Here is a 25,160-nt window from a genome sequence, read left to right on the forward strand (position 1 = left end):
CGCCTTGCTAAGGATAGCATGGCTCGGTAAATCATGACCAGGGGAGGGAATTAAGAAGAGGGGATAGAAAGGGGACGAAAGAATTTACAATAAGACATGCAAGTACTTCTTCATAAGATAAAAGAGGTTCACAAGACACGAAAGATCATGAGAATTTAAAAGAGTGTTTAACGTAGGTCACTCGTTACTAATCATTTTTCCTATGACCCATTAGTACAAAATACTACAACATAAGCACAGCGGAAGGAGTTGTAACCATATGGTCATGTGTATGAAGACACATGCCACGAAAATCCTACAAAAGAGATGAGACGACCACCAACTCCACTCAGCCACCAGTTCATCACTTGCTCAATCTGCACATTTAGAAATACATGCAGGGCTGAGTACGGGGTACTCAGTGAACACATTGCCGAAAGATACATATATAAGAAAAAGTTATTATCATGCCATCACAGTAACACACGGGGGTTTTCTTAAAGGCCCGAGCGTACTAAGTTCATTTTCATAAAGTTCGCTTGATCAAGCTAAGTTCATTCCATCAATCCGCCATATCTGATAGTTCATTGTGTGTCGGGAAGGTGGCCACCTTCCACGATCACATTGACCGGCCAACCCTTACGATGACTCACGGTCCATTCTTTTGTGTACACTAACTCGAATAGGATCTTGGTCCTATTGGAGCCGAATTCGTTTCATTCATTCATTCATTTGGCATCGCCAAACAGATAGGCATCATAAAACAAACAATTTATGGCACGATAACATTTTAAAAAAAGTAAGTGCAATTTTATCAAACAAAAATCATTTCATATATTTGATAATTTTATCCACACTTAATGTGTTGGATATAAAGCCCACCTCAAAGCTTCCGAATGAAATGCTACAAAAGCTTGGCCTTGGAAATCAAACTCCGCGAACACGCCCTTCTTGAAATAGTATAATGATTTAAATTAGTTTTATGAACATTCATAAGGTGCATGAAGAGAAATGATCCTACATGGATTATGCGCCCTATGCTCGTGGTGCGATCAAGATCACTTCATTTCACTTAAGAAAAGTGGATCTTTATTTTATAAGAAACCTTGAAGTAATTAAATAATTATTTGGGAGAGGGTTCATTAAATCCATACATTCTTATCTTCAAGAAAAATTAATTACTTAATTAAGAAGGGTTTTTACATTAATTTATCATAAGATTAATTATTTAAAAGCTTCAAACATTTTAAGAAATATTAATCCAAAATTAAGAGATAAGGTTCATTTTATTACTTATGCTTCAAAGCCCAAACTTCTCATTTCCTTTAAATTCTCGGCCCAAAAAGAAATAATAAGAGACCATCTTACTAAATTAATTACTTGGCCCAAAGGGGAGGCCCAATAGTGTGTTGCCCTAATTTCACTAAAAGAATTAGCCTCCCTTCCTTCTTCCATTTCAAAAAAAAATATTTCTCCCCTTCTCCAACATCCCACTCTCTCTCCAATCTCTACCGGCGGTTTTGGCGTTGCCGGCGAGCGACGCCGGCCGCCGGTCACGTCTCCCCTCTCCCCTCTTTCTCTATCTCGGCCTCTCTCTCTCTCTCTCTGCCGCCTCTCTCTCTCTCGGCCTCTCTCTCTCTCGGCCGCCTCTCTCTCTGCCGCGAACCGCCACCTCCGCCGTCGCCGCCGGGCCGCTGCTGCCGTCACTGGTGGGCTGCTGCCGCCGTCGCCGCCGGGTACACGGCGGTCTCCTCACCGTCGACCGAGAGAGGTAGGAATTTCCCCCATTTCCCTTTTTTTCTCTTCTTCTTTATTTTCTCAAATTGAAGGCTTAGGACTAACAATTAAGTCTTGAAATGTGAAGATTCGGATAGATCGTGAAAATGGGGTCGAAAGAGATTAATTTCGTTGTGAAAAGTCGGACAACCGCCGGAATGTTGCCGGACTGCCGCCGGACTACCGCCGCCGCCGGTGGGCCACTGCCGCCGGTGGGCCACTGCCGCCGGTGGGCCACTGCCGGGCAGTCTCTCCGAGGTCCGGCAGCTTCTTCACTCACGAGGTAAGCTTTCCAAGATCGTTATTATTGTGCAAAGAAGATCTCTAATAGTTTAGGCATTGCTTAATTGTTTTCTTTGTCTAAGTTTTCTATAGTTAGGGCAATTCCATTCTAGAAAGTCATATGCATATTTGATATGAAAATCATTAGGGAAGAGGCATAATAATATGGTTTGAGTATTAAGCACTTTATTCCTCAATGATCAAGCTCTAGTTTTGGTTTTAAGTTCGATGAAAAGTTCTAGATGTTAAAAAGGGTGAAGGAAGTGGTATAGAATTGGTATTTGACATGGGAGGCTTCAAATGTTCATGCTTTACTAATTGTAATATGAAAATGACAATGTAGTAAGAAGACAATTGGTAGGAGAATTTACCTTGAGAAAAAGGAGAAGAAGAAGAATGGTAGTGTGTAGAAACTTGACTTTCTTCTTCAAGCACTAACTTCATCCTCACCATGAGATAATTTTGTTTAGGGATTTTGTGGATGAACAAGAGAATTAAGGGTAGGGATGGTGATGAGACTTTGCTTCCTTGCCTTAAAGATTTTACATTCTCATTAGAAGGAGAACTTTGATGGTAAATGTTTTGAGTGGTGAAAACAAAGGAATTATTAATGGAGTGATGATAGTATTTATAGAGGAATTGGGAGCAAGATAATCCATGGTTAAAAGCTTGATTCATGGGTGGAGGGGTATTGCCCAAGAGTTATGGACTTTTTGCCATAAGAGGCAAGGTGGCTAATCAATCTTTCAAATTACTATAATTGGTAAGAATATTATGTCTCGTCACTTAAAAGACGTGAGCCGTCGTTTGGAAAACGTGAGCCGCCGTTTAGTTTGCGTGTTTGATGTGATTTGATTTCGTCGATTGTCTCGTCTTGATTTAACGTGCTTCTTATCCGTTCGTGTAGGTATCGGGGTTCAAGACGTGGCTATTGTGCAAGATCCGGAGGGCATGGAGAGTATTTTATTTTATTTTTATTTTTATTTATTATTATTATTTTTTTTAATATTTACTTAAACGTTGAACTCGTGTACGGACTTTTATTTGAAACTCGGTCTTCACAAACGGACTTTTATTAGAGCAAACATCTATAATGACTATTACTATTTTTGTTCACTACTCAAAATATACTTCACAGCGATTAATCATAACAAGAAGTAATAATAAGAAAATTTCGACGCGAAACTCATATATATATATAGATCGATGTTCTAAGCCTTAGGGTAAAAAGTCGGGATGTTACATTCTTTCCCCCTTACAAAAATTTCGTCCCGAAATTTGTAAGGGTCTATTCAAACAGTTCCGGGTATTTTTCTTTCATCTCGTCTTCCAGCTCCCATGTAGCTTCTTCGTATCCATGATGCTTCCACAAGACCTTCACCGAAGTGATAGATTTTGTCCTTAGTTGTTGCACCTTCCGGTCTAAGATTGCTTCTGGCTTCTCCTCGTAACTCAAGTCCGGGTTTAACATCATCTCTTCATGGTGGATCACATGTTTCGGATCGTACACATATTTCCGCAGCTGCGAAACATGGAAGACGTTGTGCACGCTTCCGAAACTTGGTGGCAGCGCCAAACGATATGCGACGGGTCCAATTTCCTCCAGGATTTCGTAGGGGCCAATGAAACGAGGCCTAAGCTTCCCCTTCACCCCAAAACGTATTATCCCTTTAGAAGGAGACACCTTCAAGAAGATCTTGTCTCCCACCTTGAACTGCAGGTCGGTCCGATAGGACTTTTGTCTGTCTTGTGCTTCCTTGATTCTTCCTTTGATCTGCCGCACGATTTCAACCATTTCGTTGACTACTTCGGGGCCCAGCATCTTCCTTTCGCCAACCTCGTCCCAGTATAGTGGTGATCTGCACTTCCTCCCATATAGCGCTTCGTAGGGTGCCATATCAATGGTCGCCTGGTAGCTGTTGTTGTAGGCGAATTCTATCAAGGGTAGAATTGTCTCCCAACTTCCTCCCCTGTCAAGTATGACGGCTCGTAGCATATACTCCAGCGTTTGGATCGTTCTTTCCGATTGCCCATCAGACTGTGGGTGGAACGTGGTACTGAAATTTAATTTCGTACCAAGTTCTGCTTGCAGGCTCTTCCAGAAATTTGAAGTGAATTTTGCATCTCGATCTGACGTGATTGAGGCTGGGATACCATGTAAGCGTACGATTTCTCGCACATAAAGTTGAGACAGCTTTTCAGATCCATAAGTGATTGGAATTGGCAGGAAGTGGGCACTTTTACTGAGGCGATCCACGATCACCCAGATGGCAGTGTTTCCTCGCTTGGTCTTTGGCAAGCCCGTCACAAAATCCATGGTTATGTGTTCCCATTTCCATTGAGGAATTTCTGAGGGTTGCAATTTCCCGTACGGTCGCTGATGTAGAGCCTTGACTTGTTGACACGCCAAGCATTTTTCCACGTATGATACTATACTTCTTTTCATGCCATCCCACCAAAATTTCCGCTTTAAGTCTTGATACATCTTGGTACTTCCAGGGTGTGCGGTGTAAGGTGTGTCATGAGCTTCGCTCAAGATCTCATCTCTCAGTTTCTCATCCTGGGGCACACACAGCCTCCCTCCGAAAGTGAGGGCGTTGTCCGTCTCCTCGTGATAGGTCTCATGTCCGTCAGTCCTCACCTTTGCTCGTATCTTTTCCAGACCTTCGTCCTGTCTCTGTGCAGCGATGATACGCTCCCTCAAATCTGGCTCCACCACTAGAGTAGCTATCCTTGCTTCTACTGTTTCTGGGGCACTTATCATTTCCATGTTGAGCTTGCCAAATTCTCGTAGTAGTTCCTCCTCGTGGGTGAACATGGCTGTCAAGTGCTGAGTCTTTCGGCTTAGGGCATCGGCCACCACATTGGCCTTGCCGGGATGGTAGTTGATGCCGCAATCATAATCTTTCACTAGCTCCAACCATCTCCTCTGTCTCATGTTCAAGTCCTTCTGTTCGAAGAAATACTTGAGGCTTTTATGGTCCGTGAAAATCTCACACCGAACTCCGTAGAGATGGTGCATCCAAATCTTTAGTGCGTGCACTACTGCGGCTAACTCCAAATCATGGGTAGGATAATTAAGCTCGTGCGGTCTGAGCTGTCGTGATGCATATGCTATCACCCTGCCATTTTGCATGAGGACGCAGCCCAATCCACTTTTTGATGCGTCAGTGTAAACCACATAGTCTACCGCTGGATCTGGGACGGCCAGAACTGGCGCGGTGGTCAATTTCTTCTTTAGTAACTCAAAATTTTCTGCACATTCTGGGGTCCACGAAACTTTGGTGCCCTTCTTGAGTTGTTGCGTCATCGGTCTTGCAATCTTTGAGAAGCCCTCGATGAATCTCCTATAATAACCTGCCAATCCCAGGAAGCTTCGTATCTCGTTGGGTGTTCCAGGAGGTTTCCAATTTTGCACGACCTCCACCTTTGCTGGATCTACTTGAATTCCTTCGGCAGTCACCACATGACCGAGGAAATTCACCTCGTTGAGCCAAAATTCACACTTGCTGAATTTGGCGTATAGCTTCTCGGCCCTTAGTGTTTCCAGAGTGATCCGCAGGTGTTCTTCGTGTTCTTTCTTGTCCTTTGAGTAGATGAGCACATCGTCTATGAATACCAATACGAACTTGTCAAGATAGGGGTGGAAGACTCGGTTCATGAGATCCATGAATACCGCAGGCGCATTTGTCAAGCCGAAGGGCATCACTACAAACTCGTAGTGACCATACCGCGTTCGAAAAGCCGTCTTTGGAATGTCATCTTGTCAAATCTTCAATTGGTGATAGCCTGACTTTAAATCCATCTTTGAGAAGACACTAGCTCCCCGGAGCTGGTCGAACAAGTCATCAATTCTTGGCAACGGATATTTGTTCTTCAAAGTTAGCTTGTTCAACTCTCGGTAGTCAATGCACATTCTTAGCGTCCCATCTTTCTTCTTCACAAAAAGTACTGGTGCTCCCCACGGTGAGACACTGGGTCTGATGAAACCCAAGTCCATCAGTTCTTGAAGTTGCATCTTCAATTCCTCCAATTCCTTCAGGCCCATCCGATATGGGGCTTTCGATACTGGCGCAGACCCGGGTTCGAGATCGATGGTGAATTCTAATTGCCTATCCGGGGGTAAGCCAGGTAGATCGTTGGGAAACACATCTGCGAACTCTCGCACTATTTCCACATCTTCAATTTTCCTCTCTTCTTTTCTCTCTTCGTTCAGGTAGACAAGATAGGCCGGGTGGCCTTTTCGTACAAGCGTTGCAGCTTGTAGCGCGGAGATTATGGATTTCCGCTTACCCAAGGTAACCCCATGAAAGTTAGTGGCGTCCTTTCCGGGAGGGTGAAAAGAGATTTGTCGTTGGTTGCACATGATGGTGGCATAGTTTTCAGCTAGCCAATCCATCCCAAGGATTATGTCGACGTCGGACATGGGCATAACACTCAAGTTGTTGACTAATAACTGATGTCCTCCAAAAGAAACCTCTAGGTTTGAGCAGAAGCACTTAATTTCAATTATTCCTCCGACAGGCGAAGACACCCTAAGTCTATGTTCAACTTGATTCGTTGGGATTTCTAAGGTATCTACGCAAGATGCTGATATGAAGGAGTGCGATGCACCAGTATCAAATAAGAGAATGACAGGTACACCGAGGAGCATAGCCATACCTGCTAGATTTCCTTGGTCCCCTTCTGGCTTCTTCTGTCTGAGAGCATAGGCACGTGCCTGAGATGGGAGACTCGGCCTCCGAGGATGTTGCTGCTTTGGTGGAGGAGGTAATTGTGGTGGTTGCCAAGGTTGCATCTGGACTGCTTGCAATTGTGTGCGATGTACTGGCTGGTTCGACCTTGCCCCTACTCCAGAAGTCTTGTTCGGACAGTTCCTAGCAAAGTGGCCATTCCTTCCACACACGAAGCAATTGTCTGTCCCTGCTCTGCAGATTCCCGTGTGCACCTTGTTGCATTTGGGGCACGGTCTCGGATTTGATTGATAGCCCCCAATTGGATTTGGGGCATTTTGTCTTCCAACGTCATGGTGGTGAGGTTGTGGTTGCCATGGTCGTTTCTGTTGTTGAGGACCTCGGGTACCTTCCCATTTGCGCTTTTCTTTGGACCCTTGGGGGTGGTTCTGAGGAGGTACCGGAGCTACAGTCTGAGTGCTCCGTTCAGTGGGCATTGCCGCCTCTATATCTAAAGCTCGGCTCAGGGACTCCAGATAGGTCAATCCCCCGTGGCTAGCTAATGCCATCCTAATCTCGTGCCTCAGACCGGCACAAAATTTCTCCGCCATCCTTTCATCAGTGTCGACTTGTTCTGGAGCATATCGGGACATCTCGCAGAAAATCCTATCATACTCTGTTACTGACATCCTTCCCTGCTTAAGGTGATAGAATTCCACTTCCTTCTTCTTTCGGTAACTCTTAGGGATGTACTTATCATACATTTCTGCCTTGAACTGCTCCCAAGTTAAGCTTGCAATCTGGCCTGGGGTCATGGTCTTCTTACGTGCCTCCCACCAGAAATCAACCGATCCAGTCAATTGGAAGGTCACACACGTCATACGTTCTCCATCTGTGCATTGCAAGAAGTTGAATATCCGTTCCATTGCACGCACCCAAGTCTCAGCCTCGACTGGGTCGCCTAGTCCGTTAAAGGTTGGTGGATTCTGTCGGAGAAAGACTTCTTCAATCCTGCGTTCAATCCTCGGAATTTGCATAAGTGGTGGCGGGGGAGGTGAAGGTGGAGGCGGAGATGGAGATGGAGGTGGTGGCGTAACTTCGCGCCAATCTTCATGATTTCCTTCGACAATTTGGGGTATTCTTCCACCGCGTCCCCTTCCCCGTCCTCTAGGACGTCCTACCCTCCTAGGTGGCATTCTATAAAAAGAAATTATTATTGAGACAATAATAATAATAATTTCGCAAACACGTGTTGATCTTTTGTACATAACTTTAATTGAAGGCAACCAACAAGAGGCATAATAACATCACATATAAACAAGATACGATCGTAAGCATAGAACATCTGCATATATATATATATCAAGCCAAAATTTGCCTCTAGAGAGGACTTTTTGTACAGAACAGATCCTCCTACATAACATACGAAAGTCCCAAATTCTACGCGATCGACAAAAGAAAAGCGTGAAACCGTAGGAAGGAACAGTTTTCACGTCACAAGGGGACTAGAGATAAAACAACTAGCATCAGGACGGCCTCATAAAGGGTCCGTTGCTGATGATACATAACTAACACTACCCTACCAGTCGCCATCCGAGTCTAGAGAGCTCAGCCCAGAGCTTCCCTCAAAGTCATCGTCGCTGCTGATCGCAATCGGGTCATCCTCAGCTCCTCCTGGTAACATCCCTGGCATGGGAGGAGGTATCGCAGCGTCTGGGACCGCCCAAACTTCGCGGCGTATCTCAGCCCTAATCTCCTCGTAGCGGTTCTGATAGTACTGGTACCAGTCTGTGTCCAACTCCTCGGGGTGGGGTAGCTCGCCAGGCACCCCCAAGGACTGTCTGCGCTCAGAAGGACTCCTCATCTGCGGAGCTGCCTCATCATCTGCCAGATACTCTATCGGGTACTCATCTTCTTCTGGGGCAGCGATCATAGGTGCCTTGCCCCGCCACGTGGGGTCATGCTCCTGGCCAGGAAACTGGCGCACTCCCTGGGGTCGGTCGTAGCCCAGGGGCAAAACCATCTCCTGTCTGCGTGAAGGTCCTGCCTCGTGATCATACTGGCCCTGGGGCTCAGTAACAGGGAGGGTCGGAGTTTCCCACTGATGTGGGGGCGGTGCTAGGATGTCTGGGGAGGCTGGCGGAATGTTCTGGTACCGCAAATACTGATCAATAATGGCACATAGGAAGCCTGGGAAGTCTCCCTCATCCTCTAGGGTGTCGGGCCGACGATGGATGAAATCATCTGCTAAGCTGGCTGTCCATATCTCCCAATCGTCAGGTAGTAGGGGAATCAGATGGCGTATGCCGTCAATCCCAGTGACGCCATGCTCATGGGCTGTCTCCCACAACTCATAAAACCTGATAAGACCCTCAATATGTGCGCTCCAGGACGAGGACTGTAGGATCGATAGGCGAGTATTGGAATTTCTAGCGATAGCCTGGGGTGTGACTTGCTTGCGAGCCGTCCGGCGTTGGTTCATCTACACATGATGTTTTACCGAAACAATAAGTAAGGGAGAAAGTTGCTTAAGGATACACAACACTACTTCCTTTGGCGAAAAGCAAAGGGTGTACTTGGCCCAAGCCGCACGCATCGAGATAGACGTTCATTATTAAGGGAATTGTGTGTCGGATTTGTAAGCGTAAGATCAATTTGTCATAATATAAGCATCGGGAAATGCTTTGTTGGAACGGAGGTACTTCAAATTCGTTCATCGGGGCATAGGAGATTTTACGTATCTCTTTGTACTTCCAACATGAATCCCATAACATTGGCACAAAGATTATATCGCTCGGGAAAGCGAGAATCACACATATACTTATTTCTTCTAAGTTCTCATTTCAGGGGTGCTCATTTTATCAGCTTGATTAAAATTCTTAAAAGGCATCTTACAGGAAGGATAAATTACCTTCATTCAGGTTGAGGGCGATGAAATTGGTGCTGAGTTGTGGTCGATCTCGCTAACTTAGTCTAGCGAATCAAGTCTAGACTTTTCTTTTCAAAGAATGACTCACGGTTACAGAGCAGAAAACCTAGGCTCTGATACAACTCTGTCACGACCGCGCCTTGCTAAGGATAGCATGGCTCGGTAAATCATGACCAGGGGAGGGAATTAAGAAGAGGGGATAGAAAGGGGACGAAAGAATTTACAATAAGACATGCAAGTACTTCTTCATAAGATAAAAGAGGTTCACAAGACACGAAAGATCATGAGAATTTAAAAGAGTGTTTAACGTAGGTCACTCGTTACTAATCATTTTTCCTATGACCCATTAGTACAAAATACTACAACATAAGCACAACGGAAGGAGTTGTAACCATATGGTCATGTGAATGAAGACACATGCCACGAAAATCCTACAAAAGAGATGAGACGACCACCAACTCCACTCAGCCACCAGTTCATCACTTGCTCAATCTGCACATTTAGAAATACATGCAGGGCTGAGTACGGGGTACTCAGTGAACACATTGCCGAAAGATACATATATAAGAAAAAGTTATTATCATGCCATCACAGTAACACACGGGGGTTTTCTTAAAGGCCCGAGCGTACTAAGTTCATTTTCATAAAGTTCGCTTGATCAAGCTAAGTTCATTCCATCAATCCGCCATATCTGATAGTTCATTGTGTGTCGGGAAGGTGGCCACCTTCCACGATCACATTGACCGGCCAACCCTTACGATGACTCACGGTCCATTCTTTTGTGTACACTAACTCGAATAGGATCTTGGTCCTATTGGAGCCGAATTCGTTTCATTCATTCATTCATTTGGCATCGCCAAACAGATAGGCATCATAAAACAAACAATTTATGGCACGATAACATTTTAAAAAAAGTAAGTGCAATTTTATCAAACAAAAATCATTTCATATATTTGATAATTTTATCCACACTTAATGTGTTGGATATAAAGCCCACCTCAAAGCTTCCGAATGAAATGCTACAAAAGCTTGGCCTTGGAAATCAAACTCCGCGAACACGCCCTTCTTGAAATAGTATAATGATTTAAATTAGTTTTATGAACATTCATAAGGTGCATGAAGAGAAATGATCCTACATGGATTATGCGTCCTATGCTCGTGGTGCGATCAAGATCACTTCATTTCACTTAAGAAAAGTGGATCTTTATTTTATAAGAAACCTTGAAGTAATTAAATAATTATTTGGGAGAGGGTTCATTAAATCCATACATTCTTATCTTCAAGAAAAATTAATTACTTAATTAAGGAGGGCAAGACATTAATTTATCATAAGATTAATTATTTAAAAGCTTCAAACATTTTAAGAAATATTAATCCAAAATTAAGAGATAAGGTTCATTTTATTACTTATGCTTCAAAGCCCAAACTTCTCATTTCCTTTAAATTCTCGGCCCAAAAAGAAATAATAAGAGACCATCTTACTAAATTAATTACTTGGCCCAAAGGGGAGGCCCAATAGTGTGTTGCCCTAATTTCACTAAAAGAATTAGCCTCCCTTCCTTCTTCCATTTCAAAAAAAAATATTTCTCCCCTTCTCCAACATCCCACTCTCTCTCCAATCTCTGCCGGCGATTTTGGCGTCGCCGGCGAGCGACGCCGGCCGCCGGTCACGTCTCCCCTCTCCCCTCTTTCTCTATCTCGGCCTCTCTCTCTCTCTCTGCCGCCTCTCTCTCTCTCGGCCTCTCTCTCTCGGCCGCCTCTCTCTCTGCCGCGAACCGCCACCTCCGCCGTCGCCGCCGGGCCGCTGCTGCCGTCACTGGTGGGCTGCTGCCGCCGTCGCCGCCGGGTACACGGCGGTCTCCTCGCCGTCGACCGAGAGAGGTAGGAATTTCCCCCATTTCCCTTTTTTTCTCTTCTTCTTTATTTTCTCAAATTGAAGGCTTAGGACTAACAATTAAGTCTTGAAATGTGAAGATTCGGATAGATCGTGAAAATGGGGTCGAAAGAGATTAATTTCGTTGTGAAAAGTCGGACAACCGCCGGAATGTTGCCGGACTGCCGCCGGACTACCGCCGCCGCCGATCTGCCGCCGCTGCCGGTGGGCCACTGCCGGGCAGTCTCTCCGAGGACCGGCAGCTTCTTCACTCACGAGGTAAGCTTTCCAAGATCGTTATTATTGTGCAAAGAAGATCTCTAATAGTTTAGGCATTGCTTAATTGTTTTCTTTGTCTAAGTTTTCTATAGTTAGGGCAATTCCATTCTAGAAAGTCATATGCATATTTGATATGAAAATCATTAGGGAAGAGGCATAATAATATGGTTTGAGTATTAAGCACTTTATTCCTCAATGATCAAGCTCTAGTTGTGGTTTTAAGTTCGATGAAAAGTTCTAGATGTTAAAAAGGGTGAAGGAAGTGGTATAGAATTGGTATTTGACATGGGAGGCTTCAAATGTTCATGCTTTACTAATTGTAATATGAAAATGACAATGTAGTAAGAAGACAATTGTTAGGAGAATTTACCTTGAGAAAAAGGAGAAGAAGAAGAATGGTAGTGTGTAGAAACTTGACTTTCTTCTTCAAGCACTTACTTCATCCTCACCATGAGATAATTTTGTTTAGGGATTTTGTGGATGAACAAGAGAATTAAGGGTAGGGATGGTGATGAGACTTTGCTTCCTTGCCTTAAAGATTTTACATTCTCATTAGAAGGAGAACTTTGATGGTAAATGTTTTGAGTGGTGAAAACAAAGGAATTATTAATGGAGTGATGATAGTATTTATAGAGGAATTGGGAGCAAGATAATCCATGGTTAAAAGCTTGATTCATGGGTGGAGGGGTATTGCCCAAGAGTTATGGACTTTTTGCCATAAGAGGCAAGGTGGCTAATCAATCTTTCAAATTACTATAATTGGTAAGAATATTATGTCTCGTCACTTAAAAGACGTGAGCCGTCGTTTGGAAAACGTGAGCCGCCGTTTGGTTTGCGTGTTTGATGTGATTTGATTTCGTCGATTGTCTCGTCTTAATTTAACGTGCTTCTTATCCGTTCGTGTAGGTATCGGGGTTCAAGACGTGGCTATTGCGCAAGATCCGGAGGGCATGGAGAGTATTTTATTTTATTTTTATTTTTATTTATTATTATTATTTTTTTTAATATTTACTTAAACGTTGAACTCATGTACGGACTTTTATTTGAAACTCGGTCTTCACAAACGGACTTTTATTAGAGCAAACATCTATAATGACTATTACTATTTTTGTTCACTACTCAAAATATACTTCACAACGATTAATCATAACAAGAAGTAATAATAAGAAAATTTCGACGCGAAACTTATATATATATATAGATCGATGTTCTAAGCCTTAGGGTAAAAAGTCGGGATGTTACACAACATGATTGTTGAACAAGAAGGTCCAGAACTGACTGATTGGACCAAGGAAGATGCCGTCGGGCCAAGCCACGGCGTGGCCACCGCCAATGTACGAATGGAGATACCTCATGATGACGTCGGACGGCTCCAATCTCATGCCGACATGCACCAACAAGAAGCCCATATTCAACTCCAACATGATCTAATTGAAGAGTTGTGGACGCGGAGGGGTGCAGTTGATTTAAATGTAATTTCTTGAAATTGTATATTTTTTTAATTGTACTTTTTAATGTTTTTAATTTAATGAAATTATGATTGCATTTTCTCCGTATTCGTGTCGAAATTTTAATTCTGTATTTAGTTATGCATATAAAATGTGAATATGTGTTGTCGGGATGTCCTAGTGCATGTCCTAGTGGTAGTCCACTATTGTGCAGTGGGAAGTCCTAGTGATATGGCAGTGGGGTGGGAAGTCCTAGTGACATGGCAGAAGGTGTTTTTGGGAAATCCTAGTGCTAGTCCATGGGGAAATCCTTCCTATTAAGGATGCTCTAAAGTTTAGAACGCATAGTTCAAAGACCATTTTAGTTCACTCATAAAAGTAACATAAGTTGACATACCTCCAGAGAAGAAGTACTACTACTATTCCTCCAAGTTAATGCATTAATTGGAGCTTGTCTTTATTGAGCTCTCACCTGTATATAACGCACTTATAGTTTCTTGCAACTAAATAAAAAAATTGTGATATATAAGAATATAATTTAGGATTGAAATGAATATTTAGCCATTTTTAATGTCATCTATCCATGCATCTGGAGTTCTTTCATATTCAATGTAGGTTCATTGCCATATCATTTTACTGATTTTTCACCTTGTATAAGATTTTGAAGTTGACTGTAGCCATTAATTCTGAAATTAATTAATTTTGAAGCAGTATGTTAATGCAGCTGAATCAAAACATACTTTGATGCCTTCTCAAATATATCTCCAACCTGTAATATATATAACATCATATCGATCTTTTAAAATTTATTTCATTGTGTAGATACATTTTGCATTAATGTGAAGAGTTGATCAGCTCAATGTGGAAATATTACAAGAAAGAAAAGAGACAACGGAATGAATTAAAGTGTGTGTTCGATAAATAAAGGAATTTTGCATGACTACTCAGAGTGAAAATGGTTCCGTGTAGACATTAAAATGGTGACCAGAAGTAAGTTGTGGGTCCTGCAATCAAACATTATGTATGTTAGGGTGATATAGGCTTTGGCAGTAATATGTGAATTAGACGGTTTCTAGTAAATGTGCGTTCGAACCTGTTTCCGGCCAACAGCACCTGGTTTGTAACGGGTGGAGATGGTATACCTCATCGCGTGCAAGATACTCCCGTAGGTAGCTCCTTGTCCATTCTGTATTGCTTGTATGAATGCATATGTCATTGCTCCCGCAGGCATCTTCTCCTTAGATAGAGCCTGTTTAGTTTTCAATTGTTTATTACTTGTGTTAACTGGGCTAGAGAAAAAGTTAGTCCATTCTGAAAGAAAGCAAGTAGAGTTGGTTACATTGGTATCATCAGAATATTGGTGATCCGCACAACCGCTGATAGATATGACTTCTCCTCCACTTGTGCCTTTCCCCGTGCCTGATTTAGGACTATGATCTTCCCATGATGAGTACCTTCCACTTCTATACAGATGTAGGAAGCATGTTGTATAAGACTAGTAACTTTCATCTAATTGTTATATGTATTATGTAATGTATAGTAGTACTATTATCTACTTGAACTAACCTGTCCATTTTGCAAAGATAGGGCAAATCAAGCACTGTGCCGCTGTGACATGCATCTATTATTGCGTGCAGCTTCACACCGGTTGGTAGAGGCTTCACAACTATGTCATTGATGTCATTGTCGACGATTGGCCCCTGTGTTCCATGGTCCAGAGGGAGTAGTGTTTCGTCGTAATTGTCTTTCTCGTCTCCAGTGTTGTTCGGCTGCCGCCCCCCGTGGCCCGAAAAGTAGAATACCAGTGAGTCCCTTGACTTACAACCGTTGACGAGCCAAGACATCGCTATCAAAATATTGTGTTTTGTTGGTATTTTGCGGGGATCCGTTTCCTCGTCTAAAAATAAATTCGTTTATAAATTATTAATTAAATAACTAGAAAAAGAAAACTTCCGTTGAGATCGCATTTTCAATATAGTGGATACTATATGTTACGGACTCAATTCCCACAACTAATGTGAGGTATATAGACTAAATGGACTCTTTCTCCTAACAAGCTAGTCTTTTGGGTTGAGTTCTCTTGTTTGGTCTTTATCACTATATTACAACTAATTACATCATTTCATTATAATGAAATTCCTGAACAGAAGACAGATTTTTCCAACATGAAAGGCAAACATGCTTTCTTAGATCTCATGTCTTGCAAGTCAATTAAGTTTCATATATTCACAAAAAAAAACACTATATTAAATGTGTACAAATCTTAAATTAGATTGCAAGTTGACATGAAGAAGATTACCAGTAAGCATGAAGATTGAGGATTCGTTGAAGTTGAACCTGTGGATGAGCATATCTTTCATAGTTTTGGCATCATTGATGCATCCTCTAAGCTCTCCTTTTTGGTTCTTATATAAGATCCCTATTATGACTGCCTTCTTCTGGCCGTGGTAGTTGGAGGATGTGGTGGGAGGGACCGGAGGGTATAGAATAGGGGCGCTGCTAGGTGAAGCTGTATTTCCGATGCTACGACAGACAATGCAACGAAAGGCTGTGGTGCCCGGGGGCAGCTGGATGGGAGTATGACAGCCGTTGCAACAGATTAGCATCGACATTTCTATGCTTGCTCAACTTTGCAGCAATTCACAACTGATTGATCAAATGGAGTGAGGTGAACAGCAAGTTGAGGGTTGTTGGGATGGGAAGAATGAGGATTGGAGGGAACATATTACTACTATAAATACTCCATTTAGGAAACAAGTAGGAACTTTGATTCCCATTTCCTACTGCTTAACTCTAATTTAACCTCATGTGTGCCAGTCAAATTTGATGTATTGCATGTGGTCCTTCTGTTTGATGGAATAGCTAGAATATTTTTTTGCTCTCTTCTCATACTATTTTTGAAAGCTCAATATATGGTGGATGGTTTTTTATTTTAATTTCACCTTTTATTCACTCCAATTTTTAGTACTCCACATCTTCATCTGAACAGAAGATCCAAAATATAGAGACTATTAAAATCTGATAAATTTAATATGTATCATTTATTTGTATTTATTTTGGAAATTATATTTTGTGAATTCTTAATTCACATATTTTCATCGTGTATTTTGGTATTAGTTGAAATTTACCTAGTACTACTACTTCATTGTTTGGAGGAATAAATTAACCTAGTACTCATTGTCACTAAAAATAAAGTCAGTAGAAAAAACTAGGTCAGAAATATTATTAAAATAATTTTCATGTAAAAGGGTTCGCACCTAAAATCCCAATACTCAGGTGTTAATTAATACTACATCCGTCCCCCAAATATTGACACACTTTGACCCAACATGGATTTTAAGAAATGTAATAGAAAGTGAGTTGAAAAGATTGGTGGGATGTGGATCCTACTTTTAGAGTATTAGTTTTATAATAAAATGTGAGTATGAATGAGTAAGTGGAACATGGAGTCAACTATCAAAATGGTAAAAAGTGAAGTGTATCAAACTTTTAAAGACGGACCGAAATGATAAATTGTGTCAAACTTTCAGGGACGAACGTAGTACTACCATTAAATTTGCTGAAGTGCTACTATGAATAGTAAAAAAAAAGGAAAAAATAACCAATTGCTATGAGTAGTAAAAAAAAGGAAAAAATAACTAATTTATAAAGTTATTGAAAAATTAAAATGAAAAAATATTATTTTAGACATTCAAACTATAGAAAAATACTATATTCAATATTAGAGAGATAAAGTAAATATCATATTCACTATCTAGATATGAAAGTCCAAAAATACCCTCCATGCCTTGGGGCATTTATGATGTAAAATTGTAATGAATAGTGAAAAAGTATCATGAATGTGATTACACCTAGGGATGTCAATCTAGCCCGAAACCCACATGTAGACCCGAATTACCCGGTAACATCATAGGGTTAGGGCCGAAAAATCGCAACCCATATTTAGAAGCGGGCTACACGGGCTAACTCGTTCGGGTCGGCGGGTTATGCAGGCCCGAGTGGGTTGCGGGTTAGCCCACGGGTTGAGCATTTAATATAAAAATATAATTAAAATTTTGGATTATATACTTATACAAAGTATATTTGGTGATATCAATATTAAATACAACATTGATATGAAGAATATATGATAATTAAGTCTTCTCTCTCAAATTGAAAGTTAGGGTTATATGAAATGTATGATTTCCATTTAATTGTAATTATGCTATTAATTAAACGATATGTTTATCTATTTTGTTTCAATTTTCAATTGCTATTATTTTTTTTCTCTTGATCACTTTTATAATCCTTTACTATTTGCCACAATATGCTTTTTGATAATTTAGAAAATTAGATGGATAGAAAGTACTACTATTGACCCGAATAGCCCGTGGATTGCCTCGAAACCCAGAGATTTAGGGACAGGGCCCAAAATTTATAACCCGAAAAATTCACAGCCCGAATAATCCGCACTCAAATAGCCCGACAACCCGAGTGGATTGGCCCGAACCCGAGCGGGTTAGCCCAATTGACATCCCTAATTACACCATAGTCGAGTGACTACCCATGATATTTTTAAGAGTGAAGTACATAAATAGTACCTGATCTTTCACTTTTGCACAAAAATGATATACCTGATATTTGTTTTATACTCCCTCCGTCTCATAAAAATATAGACAATGGATATGGCATGAGAATTAAGACAAATTGGTAGAGTAAGAAAGAGGAGGTGAATGATATGGTAAAATAAGAGAGATGAGGAGAGAGTAGTTAAAATAGTATAGGTAGATAGTGGAACATAAGGAAAGTGCACATATTTTTATGGGACGGATGGAATATAACTTTTTTTACCTAAAAATCACATTTTTAGTTCCGGGTGATGATTTTTTGCCCCAAAAGATCCTCCAAAAAAACACATTTTCACATTTTTGCCATGGTGGACATTTTTGGATATACATGATAAAAGGACCTAAAATGATATTATAAAATTCTTCTCTTTTTCTTCTTTTCTTATTCCCTAATTCATTTCTTCTTTATTTAATCTTCTCTTTGATTTTCATAATTTCATTTGTGCATAATTATAGATATCAATCATTTTGTTAATTGATTTATTTCTATCAAAAAATGTTCCATAATTATAGGATATCATAATTCCTAACTTTGTGGAATTATGCATGTACTCCCTCTGTCCCTATGTAGTTGAGTCGTATTTCTTTTTGAATTGTCCCATTGTATTTGAGTTATTTCCTTCTTTGGCAAAAAGTACTTTACTCTCTCTTCATCTCTTTACATTTTTCCTTTCTACTTTATTCTCTTTTTACTTAACTCATTTAAAACAATTTTTGTTAAATCCCGTGGCGAAAAGAAATGTCTCTACTACAGATTGACGGAGGGAGTACATATTATACTATGTGTGTGTAATTATATGATACACAAATTTGTAAATCTTTGGATATGAAATTATATAAATGTCATTTGTTTTATTTGTACATACAGAGCCATCTCCTTTGGATATAAAAATTTTGAACTTGGCCCAGCCCGGCACAGACGTGGGCCAAGGTTGGGCCGGGTCTAAATCTCGTCGGGCCTCACCAGGCCCGGACCGGCCCACTTGACACCTCTACGAGCGGGCGCCTTCCCGTATTTTCCTTTTTTTGTTTATCGTTGTATTGTTTTCTAAAATTCTAATACAACGAAGATTTTCTATGTTTTTTTTCTCCAATTGATTTCGTTTTTTGTTTTCCAGTAATATTTTATAAAACACCAGCAATTAATATGAATTAAATGAGAAGTCTGTTAGGAGGACTGAGAGCTATTGGGGGACCTTCAAGAGATCATCTATTACATCCCCTACTACATCTCCTACTACACACACAAACATGTAGTAGGAGATGTAATATGAGGTGTTATAGGTGATCCTTATTCACCGTAAGGTATTTTTGGGAAGGCTATAGAATGGATCTCCCCATTAGGGCTTGCTTAATAATCATGCTAGGAATAGGATATGTCTAGATAAATAAAAAAATATGCAACCTACCTAGGTTAAGATTATTATTGTATTTATGTATTTGGTAACGGGGTTGCGTTAGTGTGCTAACTAATTTACAATAATAACTAATACTCCCTCCGTCCCAAGATATTAGACCCATTTCTTTTGGGCACATGAATTTAGGAAGTGTTGTTTAGTGGTGTAAGTGGAGTTGGTAGTAAAGTAAATTTTTACCATAAATAAAAATGGGTCAAATATGTTAGGACACCCCAAAGTGGTATATGAGTCTAATATCTTGGGGCGGAGGGAGTAACTTTCAATTTTGTGTATTAAAATTATCAACACAAAGACATAATTATATCAATACAACATATAAATTTAAATATCAACACAAAGATATAAGTTTATCAACACAAGAAGATTGATAAATTTGTGTCTTTGTGTTGATACTTTTAACATACAAAATTAAAATTAATTATTAGTTATTACTGTAACTTAGTTAGTATTTGATCACACACCTAGTAACGAGGCATAAATGTTGATATCATAAATTATTTGATTACATAGGTTAAGATTAGTATTATATTTATGTGTTTGGTAACCAAGGCATAAATGTTGATATCACAAAGTAATTGTTTGGTACAAAGCGTAAAATTATCACATAATTATTTATCTATAATCGAATTGTGAGATTCAATCTCATGAATAAACACAATACATGTTTAATCTCGATATATAATCTTGCAAACTGAAGAACTAAATACAAAAACAATAGTACTAGTATTAGTTTCATCATCAAATCTCATAGAACAACTTCTGGAGCCATTCTATGTGATCATTGACGAGCTAGCATCTGGATTAGACAATACTAACTCGTCCGTTGAAAAATTAAAGATTTAAATTCAAGAGAAAAAACTTAAAGAGGAAAATATATAATGTGGTTTACATTTTTTAAAAGAAAAACTTGCGCATCCTTTAGGCAGTAGTTTCACACAATTACAAGGTAATATAACTAGTTTTCAAATAATCTATTGAAAAGGTTGGAAACCAACAACATCCGTGTAACAAAGGGTTATACATCCAAATATCTATTGTCTAGTCTGCACTCAGTTACCAACATCGCCTCAAATTTAGCCAGAGTAAAGTCTCCAATTAGCTGGAACTCGCCTTTAATTATGTCGGAGACATTGGTAAAAAGATAATTTAGAGAAGGATTCGATAAATAAAGGAAATTTTGCATGAGTCCTCAGAGTGAAAATGGTTTCATGTCGACATCAAATTTGTGATTACAAGTAAGCTGTGGTTCCTGCAATCAGACATTATGTAGGGTCAGTAATTTGTGAATTAGACGGTTTCTAGTAAATGTGCGTCTGTACCTGTTTCTTTTCACGGGTGGCGATGGTAGACCTCATCGCGTTCAAGAGACTCCCATAGGTAGCTCCTTGGCCCTTCTCTATTGCTTGTATGAATGCACATGTCATTTCTCCCGCATGCTTCATCGCCTCAGATGTATCCTGTTTAGTTTTGAAGTGTTTATTACTTGTGTTAACTGGACTAGAGAAAAAGTTAGTCCATTCTGAAAGAAAACAAGTAGAGTTGGTTACAATGTTATCATCAGAATATTGGTGATCCGCACAACCGCTGATAGATATGACTTCTCCTCCGCTTGTGCCTTTCCACGCGCCTGATGGAGGACTATGATCTTCCCATGAGTGCCTTCCACTTCTATAGAGATGTAGCAAGCATGTTGTACTATAAGACTAGTAACTTTCATCTAATTGCTATATATCTGTGGAGTATCTACTTGAACTAACCTTTCCATTTTGCAAAGATACGGCAAATCAAGCATTGTACCGCTGCAACATGCATCTATTATTGCGTGCAGCTTCACACCGGCTGGTAGAGGCTTCACAATTATGTCATTGATGTCATTGTCGACGATTAGCCCCTGTGTTTTGTGGTCCAGAGGGAGTAGTGTTTCGTCGTAATTGTCTATCTCGTCTCCAGTGTCGTTCCACTGCTGATCCCCGTGGCCCGAAAAATAGAATACCAGTGAGTCCCCTAATTTACAACCGTCGACGAGCCAAGACATGGCTTTCATAATATTGTGTTTTGTTGGTATTTTGCAGGGATCAGTTTCCTCCTCTGAAAATATATTCATATATATATACTCCAGTTATTGTTTATAAATTTATTAATACAAAACTCTAGAAAAGGGAAACTGCTGTGAGATCCCATTTCAAATATCATTGTCAAAAGCTAAATCGATTCACTAGTATTAAAGATGCCTATACATCATTTCATTATAGTGAAATTCCTGAATAAAAGAGAATTTTCCAACATGAAAGCCAAATTAAGTTTCATATGTTAACAAAAACAAATATTTTTTCAACTCTAAAATGTGTGTACAAATCTTAAATAAGATTGCAAGTGGACATGAAGAAGATTACCAGTGAGCATGAAGATTGAGGATTCGGTGAAGTTGAAGCTGTGGATGAGCATATCTTTCATATGGTTAGCATCATTGATGCATCCTCTAAGCTCTCTTTCTTGGTTCTTATATAAGATCCCTATTATGATTGCCTTCTTCTGGCCGTGGTAGTAGTTGTTGTAAGCCGAGGGAAGGTACGGAGGAGGGGCAGTGCGAGTTTCAGGTATGCGGGTGGTGGCATGACAGTCAGCGCAGCAAATGGTCGTGGCGCCCGGGGGCAGCTGGAGGGGAGTACGGCAGACGGAGCAATAGACTAGCATCGACATTTCTATGCTTGCTTGATCAAATGTTGTCTGGGGATTTAAATAAGCAAAGATGAGGTCAACTGCAAGTTGAGGGTTGTTGAGATGGGGAGGATGCGGATTGGAGGGAATTTATTAGTATAAAGATACTCCATTTAGGAACCAAGTAGGAACTTGAATTCCCATTTCCTACTGCTTAACTCTTTAACCTTTTGTGTACTAGTCAAATTTCATGTATTGTGGTCCTTCTGTTTGATGGAATAGTTTTTTTGTATGCTCAATAATCAAATATGGTGGATGGTTTTTTTTAATACTTTACATTCCAAAGATTCAAAAAATAGAGACCAAATTTGATAGTAGTAGAGCCAAACAATGTCACTTGTTTTTGTCCTTTTCTTCTCCCCCTCTCAGCAAGAAACACCATCGTAGATTCGTAGTCGTAGAACCAAATATTCACCATAACTAAATGATTACTCAAATTTACTAAAGTAATCTTCGGTTTTCTAGATAAAGTAGTACCAAGATATAATCTAGGATATAGTTGTGAGATTATTTTAGTAATAGAGCATAGAGGGTTAAGTTATGACTAATTATCTCATGATTATCCAAGGATTGAGTTGTTGTATTGAATCTTATGAACCAAACACACTATATATTTAATCCCGGGATACAATCTTGCAAACCGAACATAATTTCACCAACAAATCTCATAGAACAACTTCTAGAACGGCTCCATGTGATCATGACGAGCAAGCATCCGGATTAAACATTACTAATTCGTCAATTGAAAAATTACAGATGTGAGAAAAAAAAAAACTTAAAAGACGCAAAAATATAATGTGTATTACGTTTTTTTAAACAAAAACTTCCGCATCCTTTATACTAAATCCGATATTCACTCGTAGGATAGGAAGGCTTTTATGAGGCAGCAGTTTCACACAATTCCAAGGTAATATAATTAGTCTTCAAATAATCTATTGAAAAAACTTATTTGATTAAATTGTATTTCCATCATTTATTTGTTTGTTGCTACAATTGGAAACGCTTCATCGTGCATGTCACTAGATAAGGAGTCGTGATATTTCCATATATAGTGGCCAATTCATCGCATTTACTATTCCAGGGTGCTTATCAGATACGGATACTCCCTCCATCCTCCAAAGTTTATTCCAATTTAACCAAACACGGAATTTAAGAAATTATTTGACTTTGTATTAAATGAAGATGTGTAGTGGAATAAGAGGCCTACATTGAGGAGATTGAGGGTGTATTTAATGTCTATTTTTAGTAAGATTTCAGGTGGGACAAACTTTGTGGAAAGGGCGAAAATGATAAAATGAGACAAACTTTGTGGGACGAAGGGAGTATATGTTTGTCACATCGTTATTTTTTCTAGAATCCAAAAGTACACATAATAGTCAAGTACTCTCAAGTCCTATTAAATATGAAACGTGTTTCTTTTTGAGTTGATCCATTAAAATGAAACGTGTCCTAAAATAGAAATAACATAATCTCTATTTTTTCATCTTTTTTAGTACTTCACTCTCTCTTCATTAACTCACAAAACAACACTACATAAAATCTCATGACGAAATTCAAATGTTTCATATTTATTGGATTGGAGAGAGTATTATAGCATAATATCAATAAAAAAAAATTGTTATTTAAGAATATAATTTAGGATTGAAATGAATATTTAGCCATTTTTAATGTCATCGATCCATCTCGAGTTCATTGCCATATCATTTTACTGATTTTTCACGTTGTATAAGATTTTGAAGTTGAGTGCAGCCATTAATTCTGAAATTAATTAATTTTGAAGCAGTATGTTAATGCAGCTGAATCAAAACATACTTATCAGCCTTATCAAATATATCTCCAACCTGTAATATATATAACATCATATCGATCTTTTTAAATTTATTTTCCATTGTATAGATACATTATGCATTTATGTAAAGAGTTGATCAGCTCAGTGAAACCAGCCTAGCTTGCAGGAGGAATTTGGTAAACATGTTGCATCTTTGAGTCCAATAAGGAAACATATCTGTCAAGCATAGCCATTACAGCTTCGAACTCCATCACATGTTGCTCTATCGCATCAAGCTGCTGAATGCAGTTGTTGAATGTGCTGCTTTTCGACTTCAATTGCTCTTAATCCTGAGGCCACATCACCAAAGCCTTTGTATTCTTCCCCACTCTTACATTCATTTTCTCCAAAAGCTCTAGCACATTATTTGTTCCCTATCACATTAGATAATTGAGTGTTGGGTATCATAAAAAAAAGATCATACAGTTAGGCAAACTCGTCAACCAAACCTATCACAAGACAGTGGATTATACAAACCAGTTCTTTTCAACCAAATATATCACAAGATGGAAGATAACAAATCTCAGAATGCAAACAATTTTCACATCAACCAATGTCAGAGATGATAGAACAGAGGAAACTATGGCATGGTAGTCAGATGGTGTATTCAGTTCAACATTATTCTTAATTTCTTACCAGCAGCATTGAGAAAAAGTTGGAAACCAACAACAGCCATGTATGTAACAAAGGGTAGGACATCACTAAAGTAAGATTGTCTAGTCTACATTCAGTTACCAACATCGCCTCACCAGTATCTGTATCTGTTCATTCAAATTTAGTCAGAGTAAAGTCTACATTTACCTGGAGCTCGCCTTTAATCACGCCGTTGACATTGGTAAATAGATCATTTAGAGAAGCGGCTCTGTATCCGCCATTCTAGATCAGAGCCGACTAGTTAGCTGCTTTGCTCAATGCTGTTTGTAATTTCAATTACTAAAAACTCACAATAACTCCTAAATGACATGCCATATTTCCGACCCTACTAATTACTTAAACAATCTATTCTCCCCTCCCTGAGCTCATTCTCCCTTTCCATTTCATTCTCTCTTATAACATTACCTTTAAATGTTTTGACCTAAACTGGAGCGGTGTTGTTCGTTGCAAGTGTCAAGTAACAAATGTTTGTTGCAAGGAGCACCTGATTACCAAAATCACCATCGATACCATACTTCCAATAGCTACTTTAGGATTTATGAGCTTGCAATTCAGTCAACTGAATCAAAACACTTGTAAAAATATGTTCAGTTCTTCATTTCTCAAAAACCTTGTCGAATTGGGGAATCACATTAGAAGGAAAGTGACGACGGGGAGACATAAAAAAGAAACACAATGAAAGTTATAGATTCAGCC

The 25,160-nt window shown here is 39.7% G+C and overlaps 3 protein-coding genes, 2 long non-coding RNA genes and 1 pseudogene across 9 annotated transcripts; 2 read left to right on the top strand and 4 right to left on the bottom strand.

Moving 5' to 3' along the window:
* Nucleotides 1-1,856: 1,856 nt before the first annotated feature.
* LOC125210615 (uncharacterized) lies at nucleotides 1,857-3,122 on the top strand. The gene is made up of 2 exons (XR_007174386.2): nucleotides 1,857-2,038; nucleotides 2,945-3,122. It is a non-coding gene; the product is annotated as an uncharacterized LOC125210615 (long non-coding RNA).
* Nucleotides 3,123-6,141: 3,019 nt separating this feature from the next.
* On the bottom strand, nucleotides 6,142-7,825 carry LOC148930461 (uncharacterized). Its single transcript, XM_089066482.1, has 3 exons — nucleotides 7,779-7,825; nucleotides 6,331-7,733; nucleotides 6,142-6,149 (listed from the first exon to the last, which is right to left on the bottom strand). The coding sequence occupies exons 2-3, from the start codon at nucleotides 7,634-7,636 to the stop codon at nucleotides 6,142-6,144; spliced, it is 1,314 nt and encodes a 437-aa protein (XP_088922608.1). The 5' UTR covers nucleotides 7,637-7,733; nucleotides 7,779-7,825.
* A 3,409-nt stretch (nucleotides 7,826-11,234) lies between these two features.
* Nucleotides 11,235-12,893, top strand: LOC148930462 (uncharacterized). Its single transcript, XR_016136574.1, has 3 exons — nucleotides 11,235-11,520; nucleotides 11,614-11,791; nucleotides 12,698-12,893. It is a non-coding gene; the product is annotated as an uncharacterized LOC148930462 (long non-coding RNA).
* A 1,127-nt stretch (nucleotides 12,894-14,020) lies between these two features.
* LOC125215723 (metacaspase-1-like) lies at nucleotides 14,021-15,963 on the bottom strand. 3 transcript variants are annotated; one of them, XM_048117248.2, is made up of 5 exons: nucleotides 15,539-15,963; nucleotides 14,806-15,136; nucleotides 14,579-14,702; nucleotides 14,382-14,488; nucleotides 14,021-14,243 (listed from the first exon to the last, which is right to left on the bottom strand). In XM_048117248.2, exons 1-5 carry the CDS (start codon nucleotides 15,849-15,851, stop codon nucleotides 14,180-14,182), a joined length of 939 nt encoding a protein of 312 aa, XP_047973205.1. In that variant the 5' UTR covers nucleotides 15,852-15,963; the 3' UTR covers nucleotides 14,021-14,179. The 3 variants fall into 3 exon arrangements, with proteins under 3 accessions (XP_047973205.1, XP_047973206.1, XP_047973203.1); XM_048117249.2 differs by having other exon boundaries at nucleotides 14,333-14,488; nucleotides 14,806-15,085; nucleotides 15,539-15,960; XM_048117246.2 differs by having other exon boundaries at nucleotides 14,333-14,488; nucleotides 15,539-15,956.
* A 4,145-nt stretch (nucleotides 15,964-20,108) lies between these two features.
* On the bottom strand, nucleotides 20,109-22,055 carry LOC125215021 (metacaspase-1-like). Of its 2 annotated transcripts, XM_048116302.2 has the most exons (5): nucleotides 21,658-22,053; nucleotides 21,022-21,352; nucleotides 20,812-20,932; nucleotides 20,584-20,721; nucleotides 20,109-20,513 (listed from the first exon to the last, which is right to left on the bottom strand). In XM_048116302.2, the coding sequence occupies exons 1-5, from the start codon at nucleotides 21,962-21,964 to the stop codon at nucleotides 20,454-20,456; spliced, it is 957 nt and encodes a 318-aa protein (XP_047972259.1). In that variant the 5' UTR covers nucleotides 21,965-22,053; the 3' UTR covers nucleotides 20,109-20,453. The 2 variants fall into 2 exon arrangements, with proteins under 2 accessions (XP_047972259.1, XP_088924345.1); XM_089068219.1 differs by having other exon boundaries at nucleotides 20,584-20,932; nucleotides 21,658-22,055.
* A 1,748-nt stretch (nucleotides 22,056-23,803) lies between these two features.
* Nucleotides 23,804-24,968, bottom strand: LOC125209655 (biogenesis of lysosome-related organelles complex 1 subunit 2-like; annotated as a pseudogene). Its single transcript, XR_016136249.1, has 3 exons — nucleotides 24,957-24,968; nucleotides 24,612-24,686; nucleotides 23,804-24,184 (listed from the first exon to the last, which is right to left on the bottom strand). The product of XR_016136249.1 is annotated as a biogenesis of lysosome-related organelles complex 1 subunit 2-like (transcript).
* Nucleotides 24,969-25,160: the final 192 nt, after the last annotated feature.

The sequence above is a fragment of the Salvia hispanica genome, chromosome 3 (genome assembly GCF_029641045.1).
Source record: "Salvia hispanica isolate PSC_SH4W2 chromosome 3, Shi_PSC_v1, whole genome shotgun sequence".
Lineage (NCBI taxonomy): Eukaryota > Viridiplantae > Streptophyta > Magnoliopsida > Lamiales > Lamiaceae > Salvia > Salvia hispanica.

Bases quoted from the DNA above. Each gene is read 5' to 3' on its own strand.
- LOC148930461 (XM_089066482.1), bottom strand. From the start codon at position 7,636: ATGGAACGGATATTCAACTTCTTGCAATGCACAGATGGAGAACGTATG.
- LOC125215021 (XM_089068219.1), bottom strand. From the start codon at position 21,964: ATGTCGATGCTAGTCTATTGCTCCGTCTGCCGTACTCCCCTCCAGCTG. The intron at 21,353-21,657 runs GTAATCTTCTTC...ATATATTTTCAG, and splicing joins CTCAATCTTCATGCTCACTG to AGGAGGAAACTGATCCCTGC. The intron at 20,514-20,583 runs GTACAGACGCAC...GTCTGATTGCAG, and splicing joins CCACCCGTGAAAAGAAACAG to GAACCACAGCTTACTTGTAA.
- LOC125215723 (XM_048117246.2), bottom strand. From the start codon at position 15,851: ATGTCGATGCTAATCTGTTGCAACGGCTGTCATACTCCCATCCAGCTG. The intron at 14,703-14,805 runs GTTAGTTCAAGT...ACATCTGTATAG, and splicing joins TATCTTTGCAAAATGGACAG to AAGTGGAAGGTACTCATCAT. The intron at 14,244-14,332 runs GTTCGAACGCAC...GTTTGATTGCAG, and splicing joins GTGCTGTTGGCCGGAAACAG to GACCCACAACTTACTTCTGG.